Source organism: Triturus cristatus, chromosome 4_1 (genome assembly GCF_964204655.1).
Source record: "Triturus cristatus chromosome 4_1, aTriCri1.1, whole genome shotgun sequence".
Classification (NCBI taxonomy): domain Eukaryota; kingdom Metazoa; phylum Chordata; class Amphibia; order Caudata; family Salamandridae; genus Triturus; species Triturus cristatus.
This window is the reverse complement of record NC_140585.1, coordinates 430130585-430152590: the sequence shown is the minus strand read 5'-3', so window position 1 is coordinate 430152590 and position 22006 is coordinate 430130585. Positions and strand designations below refer to the sequence as shown.

Sequence of the window (22006 nt, the reverse complement as noted above, 5' to 3'; positions counted from 1 at the left end):
ACTAAGTCAGGAATGAAAGAGTGTTGGGATTGACATTTAATGCAACCAATGTCAATGCACATTGGGCTTGATAATGGAAGAATATATTAGACACTGTGTCAATTGAGTAGCAAACAAGTTTTGCAAAGATAGAATTGAACCTATTTATATTTAATTCTAAGAATGATCATTGTTTTAAGGCACTATGCCAAAGGAATATTAATGATCTTTCAAAAGAGCCCAACTTATAAGGTGATGCATAAGGTTTGCATTTGACTAGCCTAAGATGGCCGCTAACAAAACATTAGATTAGTATATGGACATAGTGAATGTAGTCCCTTTTCTGTTTTTCTGTTTGAATTCTCAACAGTATATAAGTAACTCTGACCCACACTTTAGTGTGTGAGCAAGTCTGCTGCGACAGGCGAAACGCGTTACTAAAATTAAAGAAGATCTGGTGGAAGAATAGCCCCTTGTGTGGTCGTCATAATTACTTATTTGGAGATTTGAAGTAACCCTGGGCGTAGTTCGCGAAGTAGCACTTCGCGAAGCTACGCAAAGTGCAGTTCGCACTACGCGAGCTACGCGTAGCACTTCGCGAACTGCGTAGTACCTTGTTCGCACTGTGCCAGATGTCGTTTTCAATGATTGCACAGTGCGGACAAGCAACCGCCACTGTGCAATCATTGAAAATGGCATCTTGCACAGTGCGAGCTGTAGTTTCCTGCTGCTCGAGTAGATTTTTACTCAAGCGGCAGCTTTCTCAACGCGAGCTGGTAGTTTCTCATCGCGAGCAGTCGCGAGCATACGCGACCACTCGCAATGAGAAACCTGACCTCCTCGCGTTGGGAATCTCGCCGGGAGGTTTATTTTCCATGCTCGTGATCGCCAACTTGATGTTGCTGATCGCGAACAAGGAAAAAGTCTCGCCGGGATGTCATTTTGCTTGCTCGCGGTCGCCAAATTGACTTTGAGGACCGCGAGCAAGCAAAAAATGACCGCAGCACTACGCAACACTACGCTACGCGTGTTCGCACTGTGCTACGTGCAGTTCGCATAGTGCGAAGTAGCGAGAACTTCGAAAAACTACGCGAGCGTAGCGTAGTACTTTGCCCACGCTTAATTTGAAGGTCGGCGCGCTCCACCATCATCGGAAGATCTGCCTGCCTCAGGCGGGGAGAGACAAAGGAGCAAACAATGAGAAAAAAAATATATGTATATGTGGGAGGGCAGGTCGGATAAACAGACGCGGAGGCTGTATGTAGGATGATAATGGTCGAGTTTTATTCAAGGCTGCGCTCAACGGGGTTGGGGATACGGAAAAGTGCTCTGTGTCCTCTGGTTTCTCTTCTTTTTCTGCCCAGGCGTCTCTGTCGGTAAATTCCCCTCGGGATGGTTCTTCTTCTTTAACTGTGGGGTTCCCCCGGAGGCTCATGAGCATGGAAAGAAAAAGGAGCCAGTCAGTGTTCTAATATACCTCGAATTATGCTAGGAGAGCTCCTTCACCAAACCCAGGAGTGATGAGGCGTCTTTCAGGCCGGGAGGTGCAATTTGTGAGGTCAATCAACCATGCAATCTAATTACAGGGAAGGAAGGGGACTTCAATATGCGCGGGGTTATCTAGGTCTTTCCTGGTCTCAGGGTTAACGCTATTACGCTATGGCACAAAAGGGGGGGTCAGTGCACAAGAAGTAGGCGTTTCGGACATGCCCTCGGTTTCCCTTGTCACCCCAACACCTCCCACCTCCCTTATCTTTAACCGCCCACTTTCGTCTCCCCTGCCCGGTCCCGCACCACTCACCGGCTCCGCCGCAACTCTTTTCCCGAGTTGCGGCCGCTCTCCAGCCTCCTCCTGAGGTGTCCACCACTCCTCACACCACGTCTCGTCTTCTTCGTCATCCTCGCCTTGGGTTTCTTCGGTTTCACCGTCTTCTTCGTTCTCCACGCTTCTTTCTCTCGTCTCCTCGTCCTCTGTATACTTCCTTTCTCCGGCTTCTTCGCGCCTTCTGTTACGTGATTGGTTCCTTTTCTTCTCGTTCTCGGGAGCACTTCCGGGTTCGCTCCCACCTCCTCTCGGGAACTGATTGAGTGCTTCCTGTAAGGGCGACATATGGAAGGGATTGTTTATTTGTCCAGGTATGGCTTGCCTGGTCTCCAGACTCTGGGTCCTAGTGCCGGTATGTGGACGTTTAGGGTCGCGGATTACGGGCCATGGTGGAGAGTCGTTCAGTCCTTCCTGACAGTATATATATATATATATATATATATATTCACTGAAAAAACCATAGGTTTCAGGCATGTTATAGTTAGGAATTAGCATTTAAAAAACCTTAGAAATTCACTGAAAAAACCATAGGTTTCAGGGGCGTTATAGTTAGCTGGACTTTTCACTCGTACAAAACCATTGAAATTCCCCCGTTATAGTTAGTTCAGTTAACTATAACTCGCGCGCCCGCTATGCACTGCTGATGACGTCACATATTACATCACTCATGACATGGTCAGTGACATCACTGATGACATCACTGATGACATCACTGATGACATCACTGATGACATCATCCAGTGAATGTGTGTTTTTCTGAAAATTACATATGTTTTATATATGTATATCTCAAGGTCGATGGAAGAATAAATGGGTATATAAGTGTCTAAATGGATGATTTGTTTTTGAAAAATTGATTGTATAACTGACTGATTAAGTGTATCTTAGTGAATACATGGCTTAGTGAGTAATGTTTAAATATGTAAATATCTGTATCAGTCTCTCACTTTGTGTATAAGTGGCTGCATGGGTTGGTGAGTAGCTACATGAGTGTCTATATAGGTTATTAGTTGGTTTTTTGAGTATCAGTATGAGTGTCTGTATGGTTCGGTGGGGGGTATTACGTAGTGCATAGGTGCATGAATGAGTGACTCACTGTTTGTATGTGTTGAAGACAGCATATGTGCAGGACTGTATGGGTGGATGAGTGTGTGCATGGGTGTGTTAGTGAGTGAATGACTGTCTCAATAGTGTCTTTATGAGTAACTACATATGTTTTAAACTAGTATATGTGACTATTGGTGTATATAAGTGAGTATCTGTGAGAGTGAGAGATTGAAAGAGTTCCTGTATGAATAAGTATGTGTTTCTATAAGTGATTGTTTAAAAGACTAAGTATGTGTAAGTTTCTGTAGAAGTAAGTGTGGTGGTGTGTGTATAACTGTATATGCAAGTAAATGGATGTTTGATTCTTTATTAGCATGAGTGACTATGTGTGTGAGTAACTCTATGGATAAGTGGCGTTGTGTAACAGGATGTATAGGTGTATGAGTACATATAATGAGTGAGTACATGTATGAGTGACTGTATAGGACTGTTGGTGAATGAGTGGATGTGGATGTGGATCTTAGAATTACTGAATAGGTTGTTGTAACTGATATTGGTATGTCCATTGTTTTGAAAATGTAAGTTTCTATTTTTGAATGTGTGTATCAAAGGTTATATTAGGGGGAGAGGAGGTCTGCCACTCTATCACAAGGATGATGTCATCAGTGATGACATTTGAGATGTCATCAGTGATGTCATGAGTGATGTCACTGACCATGTAATGAGTGATGTAATATGTGATGTCATCAGCAGTTCATTGCGGGCGCGCAAGTTATAGTTAGCTGAACTAACTATAACGGGGGAATTTCAATGGTTTTGTACGAGTGAAAAGTCCAGCTAACTATAACGCCCCTGAAACCTATGGTTTTTTCAGTGAATTTCTAAGGTTTTTTAAATGCTAATTCCTAACTATAAACGTGCCTGAAACCTATGGTTTTTTAAGTGAATTTCAAAGGTTTTTTAAATGCTAATTTCTAACTATGCCTACAGAGATAGGACATGTGAAGAAAGAAGAAAAAACGCACAGAAAGAAAAAAAAGAAATGCAGAAAGAAGCAACAAAAGTCCTCAAAGAGGAAGAAAAGTGCAGGAAGAAGGATAACATGCAGAAAGAACAAACAGAAGAGCAGAAAGAATCCTTGTTGCAAAATCATCCTGTACCCTCAACTTTTTCAGACGAATACTGGTGGTAACTGAGTCTGACTAACCAGTCCTAGAGCCAGTGCTATGTTAAAAGACACTGAGAATACAGTGAAAACACCTACATACACTAGGGAACACTATGCGTTGGGGTCCCTCTGTGATCAGCATGACATCCTCTGTAAGCCTCTAGTATATAATAGGGCAGGGGATTAAAACTACCTCTTAAAACGCGCCACAGGGCGTGTTTGTACACGTCACCTCAGGCCCCGTCCCCTCACTTCCCCACTGTGTAAACACGCCCTGTGGCCGTTTTAAGTTGGGAGATTAAGTCCCCTTGAATCCTGAGGGTCCCTAGGGTCCAACTAGACCACTAGGTACCTCCAGTAAGCGCCACAGAGCTGCGTTGCAGAGAGATGTAAAAAGGGGCACGGCCTAGACCACCTCTCTGCAACGCAGCGCAGTGGCGCTTACTGGAAGCGCCTGGTGGGCTAGTTGGCCCCCAGGGTCCCTCAGGATTGAAGGGGAATTATTTTCCCAACTTAAACCGCGCCACAGGGCTTGTTTGCACACGTTAACTCAGGCCCCGTCCCCTCCCTTCACCACTGTGTAAACACGCCCTGTGGCCGTTTTTAGTTGGGAGATTAAGTTCATTTGAATCCTGAGGGTCCCTAGGGTCCAACTAGCCCACTAGGTACCTCCAGTAAGTGCCACAGAGCTGCGTTGCAGAGAGGTGTAAAAAGTGGTACGGCCTGGACCACCTCTCTGCAACGCAGCTCAGTGGCGCTTACTGGAAGCACCTGGTGGGCTAGTTAGCCCCCAGGAGCCCTCAGGATTGAAGGGGAATTATTTCCCCAACTTAAAACACGCCATAGGGCGTGTTTGCACACATCACCTCAGGCCCCGTCCCCTCCCATCCCCACTGTGTAAACACGCCCTGTGGCCGTTTTTTAAGTTGGGAGATTAAGTCCCCTTGAATCCTGAGGATCCCTAGGGGCAACATAGCCCACTAGGTGCGTCCAGTAAGGGGCATTGCAGAGAGGTGTAAAAAGGGGCCCGGCCTGCACCACCTCTCTGCAACGCAGAGCAGTGGCGCTTACTGGAAGCACCTGGTGGGCTAGTTGGCCCCCAGGGTCCCTCAGGATTGAAAGGGAATTATTTCCCACACTTAAAACGCGCCACAGGGCGTGTTTGCACACGTCACCTCAGGCCCCGTCCCCTCCCTTTACCACTGTGTAAACGCGCCCTGTGGCCGTTCCAAGTTGAAAGATTAAGTCCCCTTGAATCCTAAGGGTCCCTAGGGTCAAACTAGCCCACCAGGTACCTCCAGTAAGCGCCACAGAGCTGCGTTGCATAGAGGTGTAAAAAGGGGCGTGGCCTCAGAACACCTGTCTGCAACGCAGCTCCCTGGCGCATACTAGAGATACCTGTTGGGCTAGTTGGCCCTCAGGGACCCTCAGTATTGAAGGGGAATTAATTCCCCAACTTACAACTGGCCAGGGGGCGCATTTGTAGAGTGCTACAAGGAGGGGGCGTGGCGTCCAGCGCGATGCCGGTCTTTTATTTATTTTATTTCTTTAAGAAGGAGGGCTGTGTGGTCCCCCTTCTTTTTCTAATTTACTGGCTCTGGGGACCCCATCCCCCAGGGCCTGCACCCTAATTTTGTTTTGTTGAAAAAAATAAATTTGGCCCTCCCAAGGCCTTAATCGGCCCCGGGGACCCCAACCCCCGGGTCATGGCCTTTTTTTTTTTATTCTTTAGGAGGGGGCTGCGTTGCCCCCCTCCTCAGGCCACTTATGGCCCCGGGGACCCCATCCCCCGGGGCCGGCCTTTGTTTTTTATTATTTAAAAAAAATATATATTGATAGAAACACCTAGGACATGCTGGACAAACCGTATGTACCTATCACCATGACGATTTGCGTGATATTCATTAAAAGGCGACTATGCATAGAATGAATCCACATGGAATGTATTTACACCGCTAGTGAAGCTCTGACGTGTCTGACGCCCTACCGTACCTAATCCCAGCGCCCCCGCCGGTGGGTACTCTCCAAGTAGACACCCTTGTCGTTTATTTATACAAACATGGGTAGCTATTGACGGGCACATTTAATATACACGCACACCAAGCCATTCAAAGGGGATTCGACAAAAATACGACCAAACTATGCAAGAAACCCCCCTCACGGTTAAAAAAACACACATCCACCACTGGATGTGTAATCCTTTTTATTTTACTCTGTGGAAAGGAGACGAACCTCACTTGAGAGTCACAGCGTGCTCCTGGCTGATCCCAATGCTGTGTTACACCCACCAGTGCCCGCCGATTGCCTCACACCTCTGTGTTGTATTCCACCAGCTAGTGCGTATGCTATGACACTCTCTAGCCCATGTGCCCTGTAACACCACCCCGATAATATGTCATGCCACTCTTGCCTTCGCACGGGTTATATTGCCCCATCTAACGTGCCTTCCTCGATGCCTATGTTATAACGCACAGTGCTATGCCACACATATTACAATCTGGGATCCATATCTTTGTCACAGTGCATATGCAACTTTACACTCCCCAGCACATATTTTATATTACAACTTTAGAGACTAGTTAAATGACACAACACTGCCCTGTGCATATTACACTCCAAGGCGCATATCGCATAGCACGCGCTAGTGCCTGTGCTATCTCGCGCTCTCCAATGAATCTGTCACTGCGCACAATGTATTGCATATTATATTTCACGCCCCCGTTCATCTTATATCACACTTTTTGGTGCATAGTTTATACCACATACTATATCTAGTTTTCATTTTCAATCGCACTCTCAGGACTATGTTCTATATAACACTGCGTCCACCTACCCTTTTCACAGGCATTACATTTTGCGATGGGGGATGGAGGGTCAGGGGGTGTTTCTGCCAAGTGAGCCCGGAGTCACAGTCACAAACGTCCTCTTCTTCCTGAATAAAAGTGAGATTATGCTGCATACTTGTTCATATTTTAAGTAGTTCGCACAGACACACATTTTAAAAACAATAAAGTTCCTAATACCCACCTTCTCTGAACAGTTAGCTTGCTGCCCCATCCTCTTCCTCCCTATCCTCTGTTGTCTGAATCCATGGACTAGCCTCCTCCCTCCTGACATGCATGGTCTGATGTGCTGCCACTGCCCTCCATTTAGCATGATGTACCAGTCCACTCCTCCTGCCCTCCATTGTCCAATTCTATGGCCCATCATTGACCTCCTGCTTAGCCTCTGTGCATAGCTTGCTGCCCCTATTCTCCTTCCCCCTGCCCTCCGATGTCTTTGTGCATGACCCTGCTCCATGCTTTTTGCCCACCATGTTCCATGGACCTTCCACTCCTATCTACTCTGAGTGTTCTGTTGAGCTGCCACTCCCCTCCCACCTGCCTAGCATTGTCAGATGACTGTAACCTGTCCCTGCCACCTCCACCCTGCCTGTCCACATGCCATGGCCCTATCCCCTTCCTCCTGTCCTCCATGGTCCATTTTACTGCCACACCCTTCTGCCCTCCCTGGTCTGTTGTGCTGCAACTGCTCCTCCTGCCTGCCCCGCGCGGTCTGTTCTGAGGCCCCTTCCCTGAACTCTCTTGTCTGTGCCCAGGTCTTGACCCTCCCTTCTATCCTCCATGGTCCTTTGTGCATGCCCCTGCACCCTCCTTCTTACCCATCATAGCCATTGTGCTGCCACTAACCCTCCCGCTTGCCATGCATGGTCTTCTGTGCTGCCATGGCCCCTCCCACCTTCCCTGTGTGGTCAGCTAGCTGCCCCTGACCCCCTCCCACCTTCCCTCCATGGTCTTTGTGTATGCCATCATCGTCTCATTGTTGCTCTCCATGGTGTGTCTTGTTTCTAGTGCCCATCCTGCCTGACCTCCATGGTCATCTTGCTGCTCCTGCCCCCTTGCCCCCAGCCCTCTGTTTCCATGTGCAGACCCCTATTCCCTCCCTCCTGGCTTGTCTGTTCCATTGTAATGCCCCTGATCCGTCCCTCTTGCTCTTTATGGTCTGTTATGCTGCAACTTTCTCTCCTGTCTGTCCATTATGGTCAGCTAGCTACCATTGCCTCTTTCCCCTCTGTTCTCTGTTGTCCATGTGCCTGGCCCTGTCCCCTCCCTATTGCTTTCTATGGATTGTTGTGCTGCACTCCCGTCCCGCATGCGCTTTGTGGTGTATTGTGCTGCTGCAAACCCTGATGCCTGCCATGTTGGGTCAACTTGCTGCACCTCTCCATGTCCCTCCTGTCCTCTGTTATCCAAGTCCATGTCCCTACCCCAATTCCTCGTGCCTACCATGATCCAATGTACCATACTTGCGAACATTTTGAACTTGGTAAGAGGGAGATTTTGAAAAAAAACTGGGGTATTGATGTTCCCCTTTGAGTTACATTGAAAAAGAGGAGATTGTAGACAGGAGACAGATCAAATAAAGCACATTTGAGCTTAAAAACATTGGACGTTTCCTGGCTGAAACAGGTCTGTTGGCATGTATGGTTGTACTACCACTGCCTCTTCCTTCTTCCCACAATGGTCTATTATATTGCCACAGCCTCTCTTGCCAGTCCTGTATTTTGGTTTGTTGCCCTTTCCCCCCTTTCCACTGCCCTCCATAGTCTGATGTGCTGCCACTGCCTTTTCTGCCTGCCCAGTGTGGTCAAATTGTTGCCTCTGCACTCTCCTACCTGCCTTCAATTTTCAGAGTCCGTGCACCTGGCCTCTGCCTCTCAACAGTATCCGAATGGACAACTAGATTGCTAACATTCTATATTTATTACAAAAGTGTGGAACGCCTGACGTCATCTTGATGTAATCAAAACTGTAATACCTAGAGTTTTTCCTTTAGAAATTACATATATGAGAGGGTCTTATTGCATCAAAATGTTGGTTAGTGCTCTAAAAAGCTAAAATGGGGACATATTTTCTGAGTTTTCAAATAGCGACTTTTAAATTATTTGTAATCTTTATGTTTTTTTATCCAGTTGACCACTTGATTAAATGTTGCACCTAGGGTAGAGGATGTGGTGTTACTTCCAGAGCTGCAGACTTTGCAACTGGGGAAAAAGGTTGGAGTTTCTGCTTCAGCTCAACATTCTGTGATTCTGGTCAAATCACTTAATCTCCCCATGTCTACATCCAAAATGAATTTGATCTTGTGTGATGTAACCAATGCTCATGTAAAGCACTCCATACCTGACAAGTCTGCACTATATAAAACTGCAAATACACAAAAAATAAGTGTTTTGCACACTTCTGTCATTGGGCTACATATGGGCTACATCTGGGTGATATTTGTGCTGCATTTGGGCTCTTTTGTCTCTGGTGGCCATCTTGGGAGATTTATTTGTTATGAAGTTTCCTAATTTCCTCATTTACTGCAGTCTCCTCAGTAGGAAATGCTTTCAGTTTTTTACTTTGATTCCATCAAGAAGATATTCAGATATGTCACACATTTGCCATACATTCTGAATGTTAGCACTCTAGTTGCTCATTAGATCACTGTAGTAAAGCTACTGCTCACCACGGACGTCTGCTGCTGGTATTAAAAGTGCATGTTTCAGTCTGCATATCACAATTTTTTAATGAAATAGAAGAGGATTTGAGAAGTTACTCAAAATGTGCCCACATTTTTCTTTCTTCAGCACTAATCATAATTTCTATGGCAACATGAACCCCCTCATTGTGTTTCTTTTTAAATTAAATGTTTTAAGTGTTACCAGTTTATTTCAATCAAGATGGCTTCAGGTGTGCCATACTTTTGTCATAAGTAAGACAGTAAGCGCTCGAGTTGTTCTTAAGAACACTCTGGGACATTCTGTACTTGGGCTATACTTGGGCTACATCTGGGTGATATTTGGGCTACATTTGGACTCTTTTGTCTCTGGTGGCACTCTTGGGAGATTTATTTGTTATGAAGTTTCCTAATTTCCTCATTTACTGCTGTCTCCTCAGTAGGAAATACTTTCAGTTTTTTACTTTGGTTTCATCAAGAAGGCATTCAGATGTGTCACACATTTTCCATAAATTCTGAATGTTAGCACTCTAGTTGCTCATTAGATCACTGTAGTAAAGCTACTGCTCACCAGGGAAGTCTGCTGCTGGTATTCAAAGTGCATGTTTCAGTCTGCATGTCAGAATTTTTTTATGAAATAGAAGAGGATTTGAGAAGTCAATATGTGCCCTAACTTTTCTTTCTTCAGCACTAATCATAATTTCTATGGCAAAATGAACCCCCTAATTTTGTTCCTTTGTAAATTAAATGTTTTAATTGTTACCACTTTATTCCATTCAAGATGGCTTCAGGTGTGCCATACTTTTGTCATAAGTAAGACTGTTAGCGGTCTAGTTGTTCGTTTGAACACTCTGGGACATTCTGTCATTGGGCTATACTTGGGCTACATCTGCGTGATATTTGGGCTACATTTGGGCTCTTTTGTCTGTGGTGGTCATTTTGGGAGACTTATTTGTTATGATGTTTCCTAATTTCCTCATTTACTACAGTCTCCTCAGTAGGGAATACTTTCAGTTTGTTACTTTGATTCCTTCAAGAAGGCATTCAGATGTGTCACACATTTGCAATAAATTCAGAATGTTAGCACTCTAGTTGCTTATTAGATCACTGTAGTAACGCTACTGCTCACCAGGGAAGTCTGCTGCTGGTATTGAAAGTGCATGTTTCAGTCTGCATGTCAGAATTTTTTAATGAAATAGAAAAGGATTTGAGAAGTCAAAATGTGCCCTAATTTTTCTTTCTGCAGCACTAATCATAATTTCTATGGCAAAATGAACCCCTCATTTTGTTCCTTTGTAAATTAAATGTTTTAAGTGTTACCACTTTATTCCATTCAAGATGGCTTCAGGTGTGCCATACTTTTGTCATAAGTAAGACTGTTAGCGCTCTAGTTGTTCGTTGGAACACTCTGGGACATTCTGTCATTGGGCTATACTTGGGCTGCATCTGGGTGATATTTGGGCTACATTTGGGCTCTTTTGTCTCTGGTGGCCATTTTGGGAGACTTATTTGTTATGATGTTTCCTAATTTCCTCATTTACTACAGTCTCCTCAGTGGGAAATACTTTCAGTTTTTTCCTTTGATTCCTTCAAGAAGGCATTCAGATGTGTCACACATTTGCCATAAATTCAGAATGTTAGCACTCTAGTTGCTGATTAGATCACTGTAGTAAAGCAACTGCTCACCAGGGAAGTCTGCTGCTGGTATTGAAAGTGCATGTTTCAGTCTGCATGTCAGAGTTTTTTAATGAAATACAAGAGGATTTGAGAAGTCAAAATGTGCCCTAATATTTCATTCTGCAGCACTAATCATAATTTCTATGGCAATATGAACCCCCTCATTGTGTTCCTTTGTAAATTAAATGTTTTAAGTGTTACCACTTTATTCCATTCAAGATGGCTTCAGGTGTGCCATACTTTTGTCATAAGTAAGACTGTTAGCGCTCTAGTTGTTCGTTAGAACACTCTGGGACATTCTGTCATTGGGCTATACTTGGGCTACATCTGGGTGATATTTGGGCTACATTTGGGCTCTTTTGTCTCTGGTGGCCATTTTGGGAGACTTATTTGTTATGATGTTTCCTAATTTCCTCATTTACTACAGTCTCGTCAGTAGGAACTACTTTCAGTTTTTTACTTTGATTCCTTCAAGAAGACATTCAGATGTGTCACACATTTGCCATAAATTCAGAATGTTAGCACTCTAGTTGCTTATTAGATCACTGTAGTAAAGCTACTGCTCACCAGGGAAGTCTGCTGCTGGTATTGAAAGTGCATGTTTTAGTCTGCATGTCAGAATTTTTTAATGAAATAGAAGAGGATTTGAGAAGTCACTCAAAATGTGCCCTAATTTTTCTTTCTGCAGCACTAATAATACTTTCTATGGCAAAATGAAGCCCCACATTTTGTTCCTTTTTAAATTAAATGTTTTAAGAGTTACCACTTTATTCCAATCAAGATGGCTTCAGGTGTGCAATACGTTTGTCATAAGTAGGACTGTTAGCGCTCTAGTTGTTCTTTAGAACACTCTGGGAAGCTGCAGTAGAACACAAAGGAATCAACTGACAGTCTCTGCCCTTGTTGGATGTACATGTTTTACTGAGAATGTCAGACTTCATTCTCACATGACTGAGAAAGATAATGTGAATATACAGAAAATATGCTCTCAGTTTAGCTTATAGATCACCTTCCAAACCTCTGTGGAAAAAGCATGAGAAAATAGTTTTCTCTCAAACTTGATTCATGATATCACAACAGAAGGCTTTTTCACATGGTAAAATCACCTTAGAACACACCACAATTCCTAAAATGAGTATGGTACCATCAACAAATGATTTATAATGTAACTAAAGTCTTAAAACCTTCTATTAACTGCAATGCCTTTTAATGAGGTGCTATCATGTATATTGGTCCCAAGATGGCTGCCAATACTTCTTGGATGAAGTGCTGACAGCCAATCAGATCTCACGATGAGATGTGTGGTTAGGCTCCGCCCAGATATATGTGTGATTTTACTTTTGATTCTCTCAGGAACTACTGAACAGATTTACACCATTTAAGCAAAAGGCATGAGTGTGAACTGAGGACTACCTCTTTGCCAAATTTGGTGTAATTCCGTTCAGCGCTTCGGGCTGTAGCTGCGTTAACAGGTCCTATGGGAAAATGCATGGGGAAAACGCGTTTTGGGACCCCCTTTTTTCTCGGCCCCCACTTGACGAATCACCGTGAAATTTCAGGATAGGAGCGGACCGGAGCTGGCCAAAAGTTTGGAAAATTTTGCGAAGATTCATCAATCGATGCCAACGTTATTCCAAATAGAATGTTGCGGATTTCCTATGGAAAATAGGTCCTAACTATAACTACCTACTGGCGACTGCCAGTAGGTAATATGTATATATATATATATTCACTGAAAAAACCATAGGTTTCACACACGTTATAGTTAGGAATTAGCATTTAAAAAACCTTAGAAATTCAGTGAAAAAACCATAGGTTTCACACATGTTATAGTTAGCTGGACATTTTACTCGTAAAAAACCAATGAAATTGCCCCGTTATAGTTAGTTCAGCTAACTATAACTCGCGCGCCCGCAATGCACTGCTGATGACGTCACATATTACATCACTCATGACATGGTCAGTGACATCACTCATGACATCACTGATGACATCTCAAATGACATCACTGACTTCATTGGTTTTTTACGAGTAAAATGTCCAGCTAACTATAACATGTGTGAAACCTATGGTTTTTTCACTGAATTTCTAAGGTTTTTTAAATGCTAATTCCTAACTATAACGTGTGTGAAACCTATGGTTTTTTCAGTGAATTTCTAAGGTTTTTTAAATGCTAATTCCTAACTATAACGTGTGTGAAACCCATGGTTTTTTCAGTGAATTTGCAAGGTTTTTTAAATGCTAATTCCTAACTATAACGTGTGTGAAACCCATGGTTTTTTCAGTGAATTTGCAAGGTTTTTTAAATGCTATTTTTTTTTTTTATTCTTCATTTTTTTCAAACATATTTTTAATTTAATTTTCTTACCTTTTATAAAGACTATGCTTACATTTTTAAAATCCTTAAATATTTTTTTTATATATATTTTTTAAAATAAACGTAAAATTTATTTCCAGATTTTTTTTTTTTTTTTTTATAGTACGCGTACCGTAAGCTCACGGTAAGCGTACGGTTTACGCAACGTCCGTAATCTATCTACGCTGCTTGCGTATAGTTACGTACTTTGCGTAGCCGCGCGTACTGCACGTGGGACGCGTGCACGTTACGCGGAAGTGCCGGGGAGTGACTGTTATGCGCATGCGCGGAAGCGCGTGTCTTTTTTACGCGCATGCGTACTTTTTGCCGTAAGCGTACCGTAAGCGTACCGTAAGCGTACGGTAGGTCATGTGATCGTGAAACACAACTTTTGATTGGTTGAAACTACTTTCAGTTCTAGAACTCTCCTACACCACACCCATTCCCCTCATTTCTGCTTGTGATCCCTTAGGAGAAGGAGCTGGTTTGTCTTTGGGATACGATGGCAGAACAGCAGAGCCCTTCTGAGAGTGAGGCTAGCACCAGCAGCACTGTCTTGAGGCAGAGAGCGAGGAAAGTAAAGCCTTCTTATGTTTGGGATTATTTTACTTTTCCAGAAGGCCAGCAAAAGGTGAATGCACCCTTAGTTACTTGCAGGCTGTGTCAGCGTGTACTTTCTAGAGGTAATCCTGACAGGAAGTATTCCTTTGGGAATCACACCATGAAGAGACACCTCCAGGATGTACACAGAAGGACACATGGTCATCTTTTTGGAGGTAACTCTTCAGAAAGACGAGCCAGTACATCCACAGCAGCTCAGCCTGGACCATCATCTGCAGGGCTGACTCCTTCTTCTGCAGGTCAGGTGAGCCCTTCATCTGTGGGGGGAGAATCTCCTTTTGCTGGCCCTCTGGAAATGAACCTTCGATTTCGGAAGGTTGATATTCATTGCACATTTTGTAAAGGTCTAATTTGTCATAGGGAGACCAGTGTTTCCCTAGTGAACAACAAAATAGATCAGCACATTTGTAGCTTTGAATGATTTTCCCATGCTTCCTTTCCTCTGTCCCTGCATGAACACAACGGTTCTTTTAAGAGCCAACCTTATCTTTCATCTTTTTTTTACATATGTTTTTTAAAACCTTTTTTTTTTTTTTTTTACCGTACGCGTACGGTGCGCGTACCTTTTTTTTATTTTTTAAAAAAAACACTAAAAATCAATTATCACATTACAAGGTCCTTGAGAGACTACAATTATTATTATTGACTTACCATACTCACTCAAAAAAATATTTATTCATTTGTTTTTTTAAAAAATAGTTTTAAAAATGGTTGTAGTTTTCGAAAATTTTCTATATTGATCTGAAAAAAAAGAAAAAAGTATTAATATTTTTTTAACAATTTATAATACAGTACACATATTTACATTTTTTACCAAAAAATATTTTTGCCTTATTTTTGCTGTTTTCAGAATATATTGCATTTCACTATAAATTGTGAAAGCAATTGCATTCATCATTTTACAGCGGGCAAAAAAAATTAACAATCTCAAAGATTGTATTAAAAAAGCCCAGAATCTCTTCTCACTTAAACTTATCATTACAGAAATGCATATTATTCTAAAAAAATATCATCTAAAAACAATACTTTTTTCTTTAAAATACCGTCTGATATGTTTGTTTCAGAAGTATAATCACAATATTATATCTCAAATAACTCCAAAATACATCTGATTTTATTTCCTTTAGGCCAAATAGTATTTTTTTTTTTTTCCTGGAATAAATTTCCAAGGGAAATCCATTAAAATTCTAAAGTTTAATTTGTCCAGATCTCACCGATTCTCTGTAACATTTTGGTTCACGAAAATGTTTTGAATAATTTATTTAGTCCACAATAGAATTGCTTACTTTTCCACATGGCCAAATAGTAATTTTTTAAATCATTTTTGAAAAAATTTCCAATGGCAGTCCAATAGCATTCCAAAATTTAAAATGTGCAGAAGTTACCGATTATCTCTAAATTATTGGTTTTTCAAAATTGCATTAAAAATTAAAAAAGTCCACATTACAATTGGTTATCTTTCCTTTAGGCCAAATGATAATTTTAAAAATATTTTTTCTACAAAATTGCAATGGTAATCCAGTAAAATGGTAAAATTATTTTGTCCAGATCTTGCCAAGTCTCTCTAAAATTTAGGTTTCAGGAAGATTAGATAGGAATTTGCTAAATCAAAAGGCAAACGTTGTTTGAAAATCAATTGGGAATCATTACACAGTGTCCAGCCTTTTTCACATTTTAGATAAACTGTGTAATGTCCAGAAGTAACAGTAGGTCCATCATGGAAAATTATTGCAACAGTTACAAAAGTTTTTCCTGAAATTGATAATTGCTGTCCTGTAAACTTCTTTATTAAAGTATCCAATTTTGATCCATCAGCTCTACATCGTTGCATCATTAAAATTACATACTGTCCGTATTCCTTTAAAATTAATGTTGAAAACATGTCAGAATTACACTCACCACATTTCATGCTATGATTAGCATCTTTAACTAATTTTGCAAAAGTGACTGTTTTACTCTCTGGCAATGTCAAATAAATAAACCTTTCATTATCAACAATAGAGCCACATATATTATAACAATTATCACAACTATGTTCCCATTTATAAGAGAGACCAAAAAAAATGTCAATGGGAACTCCTTCTTCTTCCACTACCTGAAGAAAATACATCAAAAATTCGTGTGCATCTTGCTGTTCATTTTGAGAAAACTGTGTTCGTCCTGAACATACATCTAAAAGTTTTCTAATATCAGTAGCACTTTCTATTTGAGTTTTATCTTTACTCAGCTTTTGAAAAAGGAGACTCAGCTCTGAACAGAATCTTTTTCCCTGATTTACTATTATCTGCTCTTGCAAACTTTCCAGATAAAATGCAACATTCAGCACTACATTAGCGTAGCAGTTGACACCAGAGCTATTTTCAAAATGACATCCTACAACCTGTTCTTCATTGTACTTTTTCTTTTTGTTTGCAATTACATCACTCCTCTTTTTTTTCCTCTTCTCTATATCTTCATTACAGATATTCTCATTTCTCCTTTTACGAGAAACTACACGTTTCTCCAACACAGGATACTGACCTAAATGAGGAGCATAGCTTCTTCTTAATCTATTATACTCCTTTACACAGTTTGTATCAGCACTAACTTTTGAGTCATCAAAGTCTATCATGAATAAACCTGATAATGTTTTGACTCGTGACAAAGCTACATATGCCATACCTTCTTTGAACACAGTTGAACCAATGTTCACAAATGCACAATCTACAGTCAATCCTTGAGACTTGTGGATAGTTACAGCATATGCTAGTGAAAACGGAAACTGCTTCCTACGTACATATAAGTCTTTCACAAGCATAAAACGAACTGTACAACGACAAATATCTTTAACTTCTTCTATCTGATCAAATTTTATTTTTAAACATTCAATTCCTTCTTTTTTCTGATAATTAATAAAACCCACAACTCTTCCCATCGCTCCATTCACTAAGCCTTTCTCAACATCCAAATTTCTCCTTAAAAACACTCTACAGTTCATGCAAACATATAGATTTTTTTCTAATCCTGCTGTTTTGGAGATGTTCTTCTCTAGTGAGTCCAATTTATTTTTCAGTTTGCCTGTTACTGTGACAGTAATTCTTCCATCCTCAATTTTGTCCACTGCTTCCAATTTCCTGATGTCTTCCTTTTCCAATTTCAAAAGCTCCTCATTAAATATTGAGCATTCACGTAGAGTTGGCATTAAGCAGATGACACTTTTGTTTTCTGCAATATTCTTGTATATTTTCTCTGCAACTATTTCTTCCTTTGGAAATAAATTATGTAGCAGCCGACTCTGTAATGCTTTTTTCCCAACTTCTGTGAGTAGTCCAATCCTGATATCTTTCAGAATACTTCCATATTCTTCATCGTTTGCTTGCCTCATATTAGTTGTAAGTTCCTTGTACTCAAAGAAGGACCAAATATTTGTATTTCCAATGCTTCCCAATGACTTCTTCGTGTCTTCATGTGTCACAGTATTAAACACTGGTTGTCCTTTAACTGGAGTAAGTTGCAAAAGATCCCCAAAAACTATGACGTGTTTTCCACCAAATAACACGTCATAGTCTGTCTTCAAAATTTGCTGCATTCTTAAATGCACAAAGGCAAGCATTAAGTTTGATACCATGCTCACCTCATCAATAATGAGAACTTGCATCTTCTTCAATACTCTTGAAACTTCCAAGGATGCTTCTCCAGTTAGCTTGTTGAATTGTATTTTGTTCTCATGCTCCACTGGTAACATTAGCAAACGATGTAAGGTGATTCCTTTTATGTTATATGCTGCTAACCCAGTTGGAGCAGTAACCACACAAGACAAAGTAGAATCCGTTTTTTGCTTTAGGTAGCTTCTGATGACTTTAATTAGGAAACTTTTTCCACTGCCAGCTTGTCCGCTTACATACATCCTGATTGGATGAAATGATGTGCATGAGCACTCTTTTTTGATATGTAGAAATCCGTGATCAATTTTGTTTTTGATCTCTTCATAAATTTGTTGCTGCTCTTGATTCAGTTGTCTTTCCAAATTTTCTAAGTCTATAAATTCTTCTTGAGCTTGATTCATAGCCGTTTCCACTTCATTCATGGCTATTGATGCTTCATTTTCAACGATTGGTTGTCCTAGGGGATCTTGACTGTATGTTCCTGAACTTTGGCTGTCCTGAGAACTGTCTCTAGCTATTTCTGCTGCAATTGTAGTTTCCTGTTCAATTTCTTCATTTAACATTTGCAGATAAGTTGAGAATGTACTGCATTGTATGCTGTCTTTGCAAGCATTAAAAGAATCTTCATAGCTCTGGAATTCTCCCAGTAGTTCATCCTCTGTACGCCATGGTTTAAACAACTGTAAAAGAGCCAAGTAGTAAAATTCTTTCTTGTCGGTAGTGTCGCAACTCAGCTTCCGGTGATTTATCAAACTTCCTTTGGTTTGCTTCACCAAACATCCTTCTTCACCAACAACTTTATATTTTCCACTGTTGATGTCTTCTGCAGCTTTCCGTGAATAAATGTAGTTCTGTAACACTTCATAGAGACACATGTTCTCCAGATGATGACTTCTCTTGGGATAATATGTGTCCAACATGTTTGTTTTCAATATATCTGTACTTTCTGGGTCATTCTCAGCCAAATATTCAATTTCTCCAACAGATTTCAGTACCCGATTTCTCATTGCTGCAAGGCCTAAACTTGCCCAAATTATTCTTCTTGACTTCGAGTAGAGACTTGCAGAAGATAACCTATCTGAACATTCGTAGGATCCAATTTCTCGATGCGATAACATCTTCAAACTGAAACTGTACAGCTTCTTACTGACAGTCTTCTCGTGAGAAATCTCTTCCCACATTTCCTTCAATTCTGTTTTTTCTGATTTCGTAATGTAAGACGTTACATATCGAGCAACAGCAATGGAATTGTCAGCAACATACTGTATATCCATGTTAGCGTTCCACATGGATAAAATGACTGGGTTGTAGTCATTTATATTTTTTGATTCTTCTTTTCTTTTAAGGTTGTAGGTATTCTTAGGTGATTTTCTTGTGATAGTATGTCTCACAGCTGACATAAAACTGTTGACTCTTCCATTTGAAAGAACAGGTCTAGGAAATCCAAATCGACATTTAGTGTAGTATTTTTCTTTGCTCTTGTATTTCCGTCGACAGTATTTTCCACACCGATGACTTTGGAAACGTAGAACTTGCTCCTTTAACTTGTTCTCTTCTGTGCTTTTAGGTATAGCACATGTTGCATATTCTTCAATGTAAGATAACACTGCTTCATCAGTATCTGTTCCAAACTTTGGGGCATCCTTGATCCACAGCAGCATATGAATATGAGGAGCACCTCTTGCCTGGTACTCTTTTCTCCAAAAGAAATCCACTACTTCTCCAAGGGGTGGATTTTTTTTATTGCAGATGAAGGATATCATAGCCTCAAATCTATGATTGAAATATCTGCAAACATTAACCGGATCCAATGAGCACAGTTCTCCTGCTGTCTTGTATTCGATGTTTTTAATGTTTGAATTGGCCTCTCGTAGAAAATCCAGTAAATCATCCCAAGCGTACTCGGCACAGCTTAGGGTAAGGAACCATGTTGGTGTTCCTAAATTGCGTAACATGCATTTTAGTTCACCATGGCGTCGGTACCAATATTCATTTGTCCCACGCTGACAAGCCATCAGATTGATCAGTTGTGTTTCCAAATGATCATCTCGGTGCTGCACTTTCTCCATAAAATCCTTAGCAGACACATTTTGTAAATGTACTCCACTTTTTAAAATGTGATTTACTGCATAAGACAGTGCAGACAAGTCGCTTTCAAATAAAAGATGGAACAAATAAGGAATACTTTGTCGAAATCTGGGATCTTCAGCATATAGTCTTGTAGTTCGATACTCTGAAGCTGGAATCTGTTCTGGACGTTCATCGTATCGTCCTCCTTTTCCTTTAGGAAACAGCTGGGGAAAACATCGAGCTTCCAAGCTCTCCTCCCATACACTCACGGGATTTCCTTTTGCTTTCTTCATCTGAAAGAGATCAATATTGTCTCCCATAACTTCTTTCGAATGGAGAGGATGTATGCTAAAATGTTCATAAATTTCTTCTTCCTTTGACTTGTCCACTTTTTCAATTTGTCCAGTTGGTGTTTCTGTGTCTCCTTGTAAATCTTCTTCTTCTTCTTCTTCTTCTATATAAATTGATTCATACCATTTGTTATTTTTTTTCAAATACAAATTTGCTCTTTGTACTTTCCGCACATCTACCAGCTCCTGCCAAATCTTCTTATTCTTTGTAGGTACACCATTAACCAGAATAATTAATGGTTCAGTTTCCAAAGTATCCGCATCAATAGTTTCCATATTTTTTTTCAAATCCAAGGGCAAATACACCACTCTACCTTTTAAACCTCTCAGTAAATCTGAAGGAGGTAATTTACCAGTTTTGGGCTCCATACGTACTATGGTCTGGAACGGATGAACACATTGAATGAGTATAGACTCATATGTATTTAATTCAGAAAGTTCAGCAGGAATAGCATCCAATTCTAAATTATTATGTACAGCTCTGGTCGGCATTCTATTTTCCTCTAACTTGTTATAACAGTATTTACAAATACGCTGATCTTCACCCAATTCAAAACAATTTTCTAGAAATATATATGTGGCAAAATCCTTCCACTTATAATTATCTTCATTTTCACTCTTTCTGTAGAGATCAACATTCCTAGTTTGTTTTCTATAATGAGTTCTGCGGCAACAAATACAAGTAAAATTTGGTCTTTCATTAGAGACTATTGCAAATTTTGTTATGTGATCATTAAATGTGTTACTTACAGAGGGTTCTACATTGTCTTCCACTTCTGCCTCATTTACTGTGTCCTTCTCTGCACTGTTTTGTTCAGGACCAAAGTAACAAAACTGAATTTCATCAACAACCTTCTCTACATCTGATACCGTTCCTCGGAACAGAGCCCTATTCAATTCATTTAACTTTATTGCTGGACTTTTGGCAAAATACAACCGTCTCACAAACTTTCTCATTTCAGTATGATGAACAGCCAGCATCCTAAAATGATGGAAAACACTATTGCACACTTTTCTAGATAGACAAGCAAGAGAATGACCCTGCAAACCAGTATTCTCTCTCACTCTGCATGGATCCAGACTTTGAAGCACCTTAATCTTTTGTTTTACACTTTTTTTACTATATTCTCTTAGAAACTCTCGAAATCTGTCAATAGATTCCTGACGCACAGTGCAAATACTACTACAATTCCAAGTGTACACTGGGGCTTTAGGACGTCTCCCCATTGCCTCATCTGCCATCACTTGTACCTCATCTCTTGGAACCATTATCTCCTTCTCCATTATGCAACCATTTTTTACTTCGTATGAACGACCTCTGGTGTCAACTGCATGCAGCAAACTATTACTTTGAAAATAGCTCTCTTCATTAAAAAAAGGTTCACTACTTGAACTATGCATCCACTTTCCTAAAAACACTTTACAAAAGTTTGTTCTGTTCACTACTCTTTTGCTTTTGCTTTGTGATTTCAGTACATTAACCATTTTATCTAATGTACGCATCCTATTCAAAATTAATATGAATAGTTTCCTTTTTAATTCTAATGCTTTTGCTGCAATGGCTTCAATTTCTTTTTTTCTCTTGTAATATTTAGCCTTTTGCTTATATTTCTTTATATCCTTTATCAAATTGGACATAACTCTTCTCTGAAACATTTTTCTACGTATCTCTTTAAATGCTGTTTTTCTGTTTATGTTAAACTTTTCAATTGCAGAAGGTATATTTGCATTAACTAAATTCTCAATTTTTTGCTGTTCTCTATGTTT

At 40.6% G+C, this 22006-nt stretch overlaps 1 protein-coding gene across 1 annotated transcript in view; it reads right to left on the bottom strand.

The window, feature by feature from the left end:
* Positions 1 to 1281: 1281 nt before the first annotated feature.
* LOC146855076 (uncharacterized) overlaps positions 1282 to 22006 on the bottom strand; it is a 488645-nt gene continuing 467920 nt past the window's right edge. Inside the window, exon 2 of the mRNA XM_085650559.1 lies at positions 1282 to 2074. Within this exon, the coding sequence (XP_085506685.1) occupies positions 1637 to 2074 (438 nt within the window). The 3' untranslated portion in view covers positions 1282 to 1636. The remainder of the gene's footprint in view (positions 2075 to 22006) is intronic.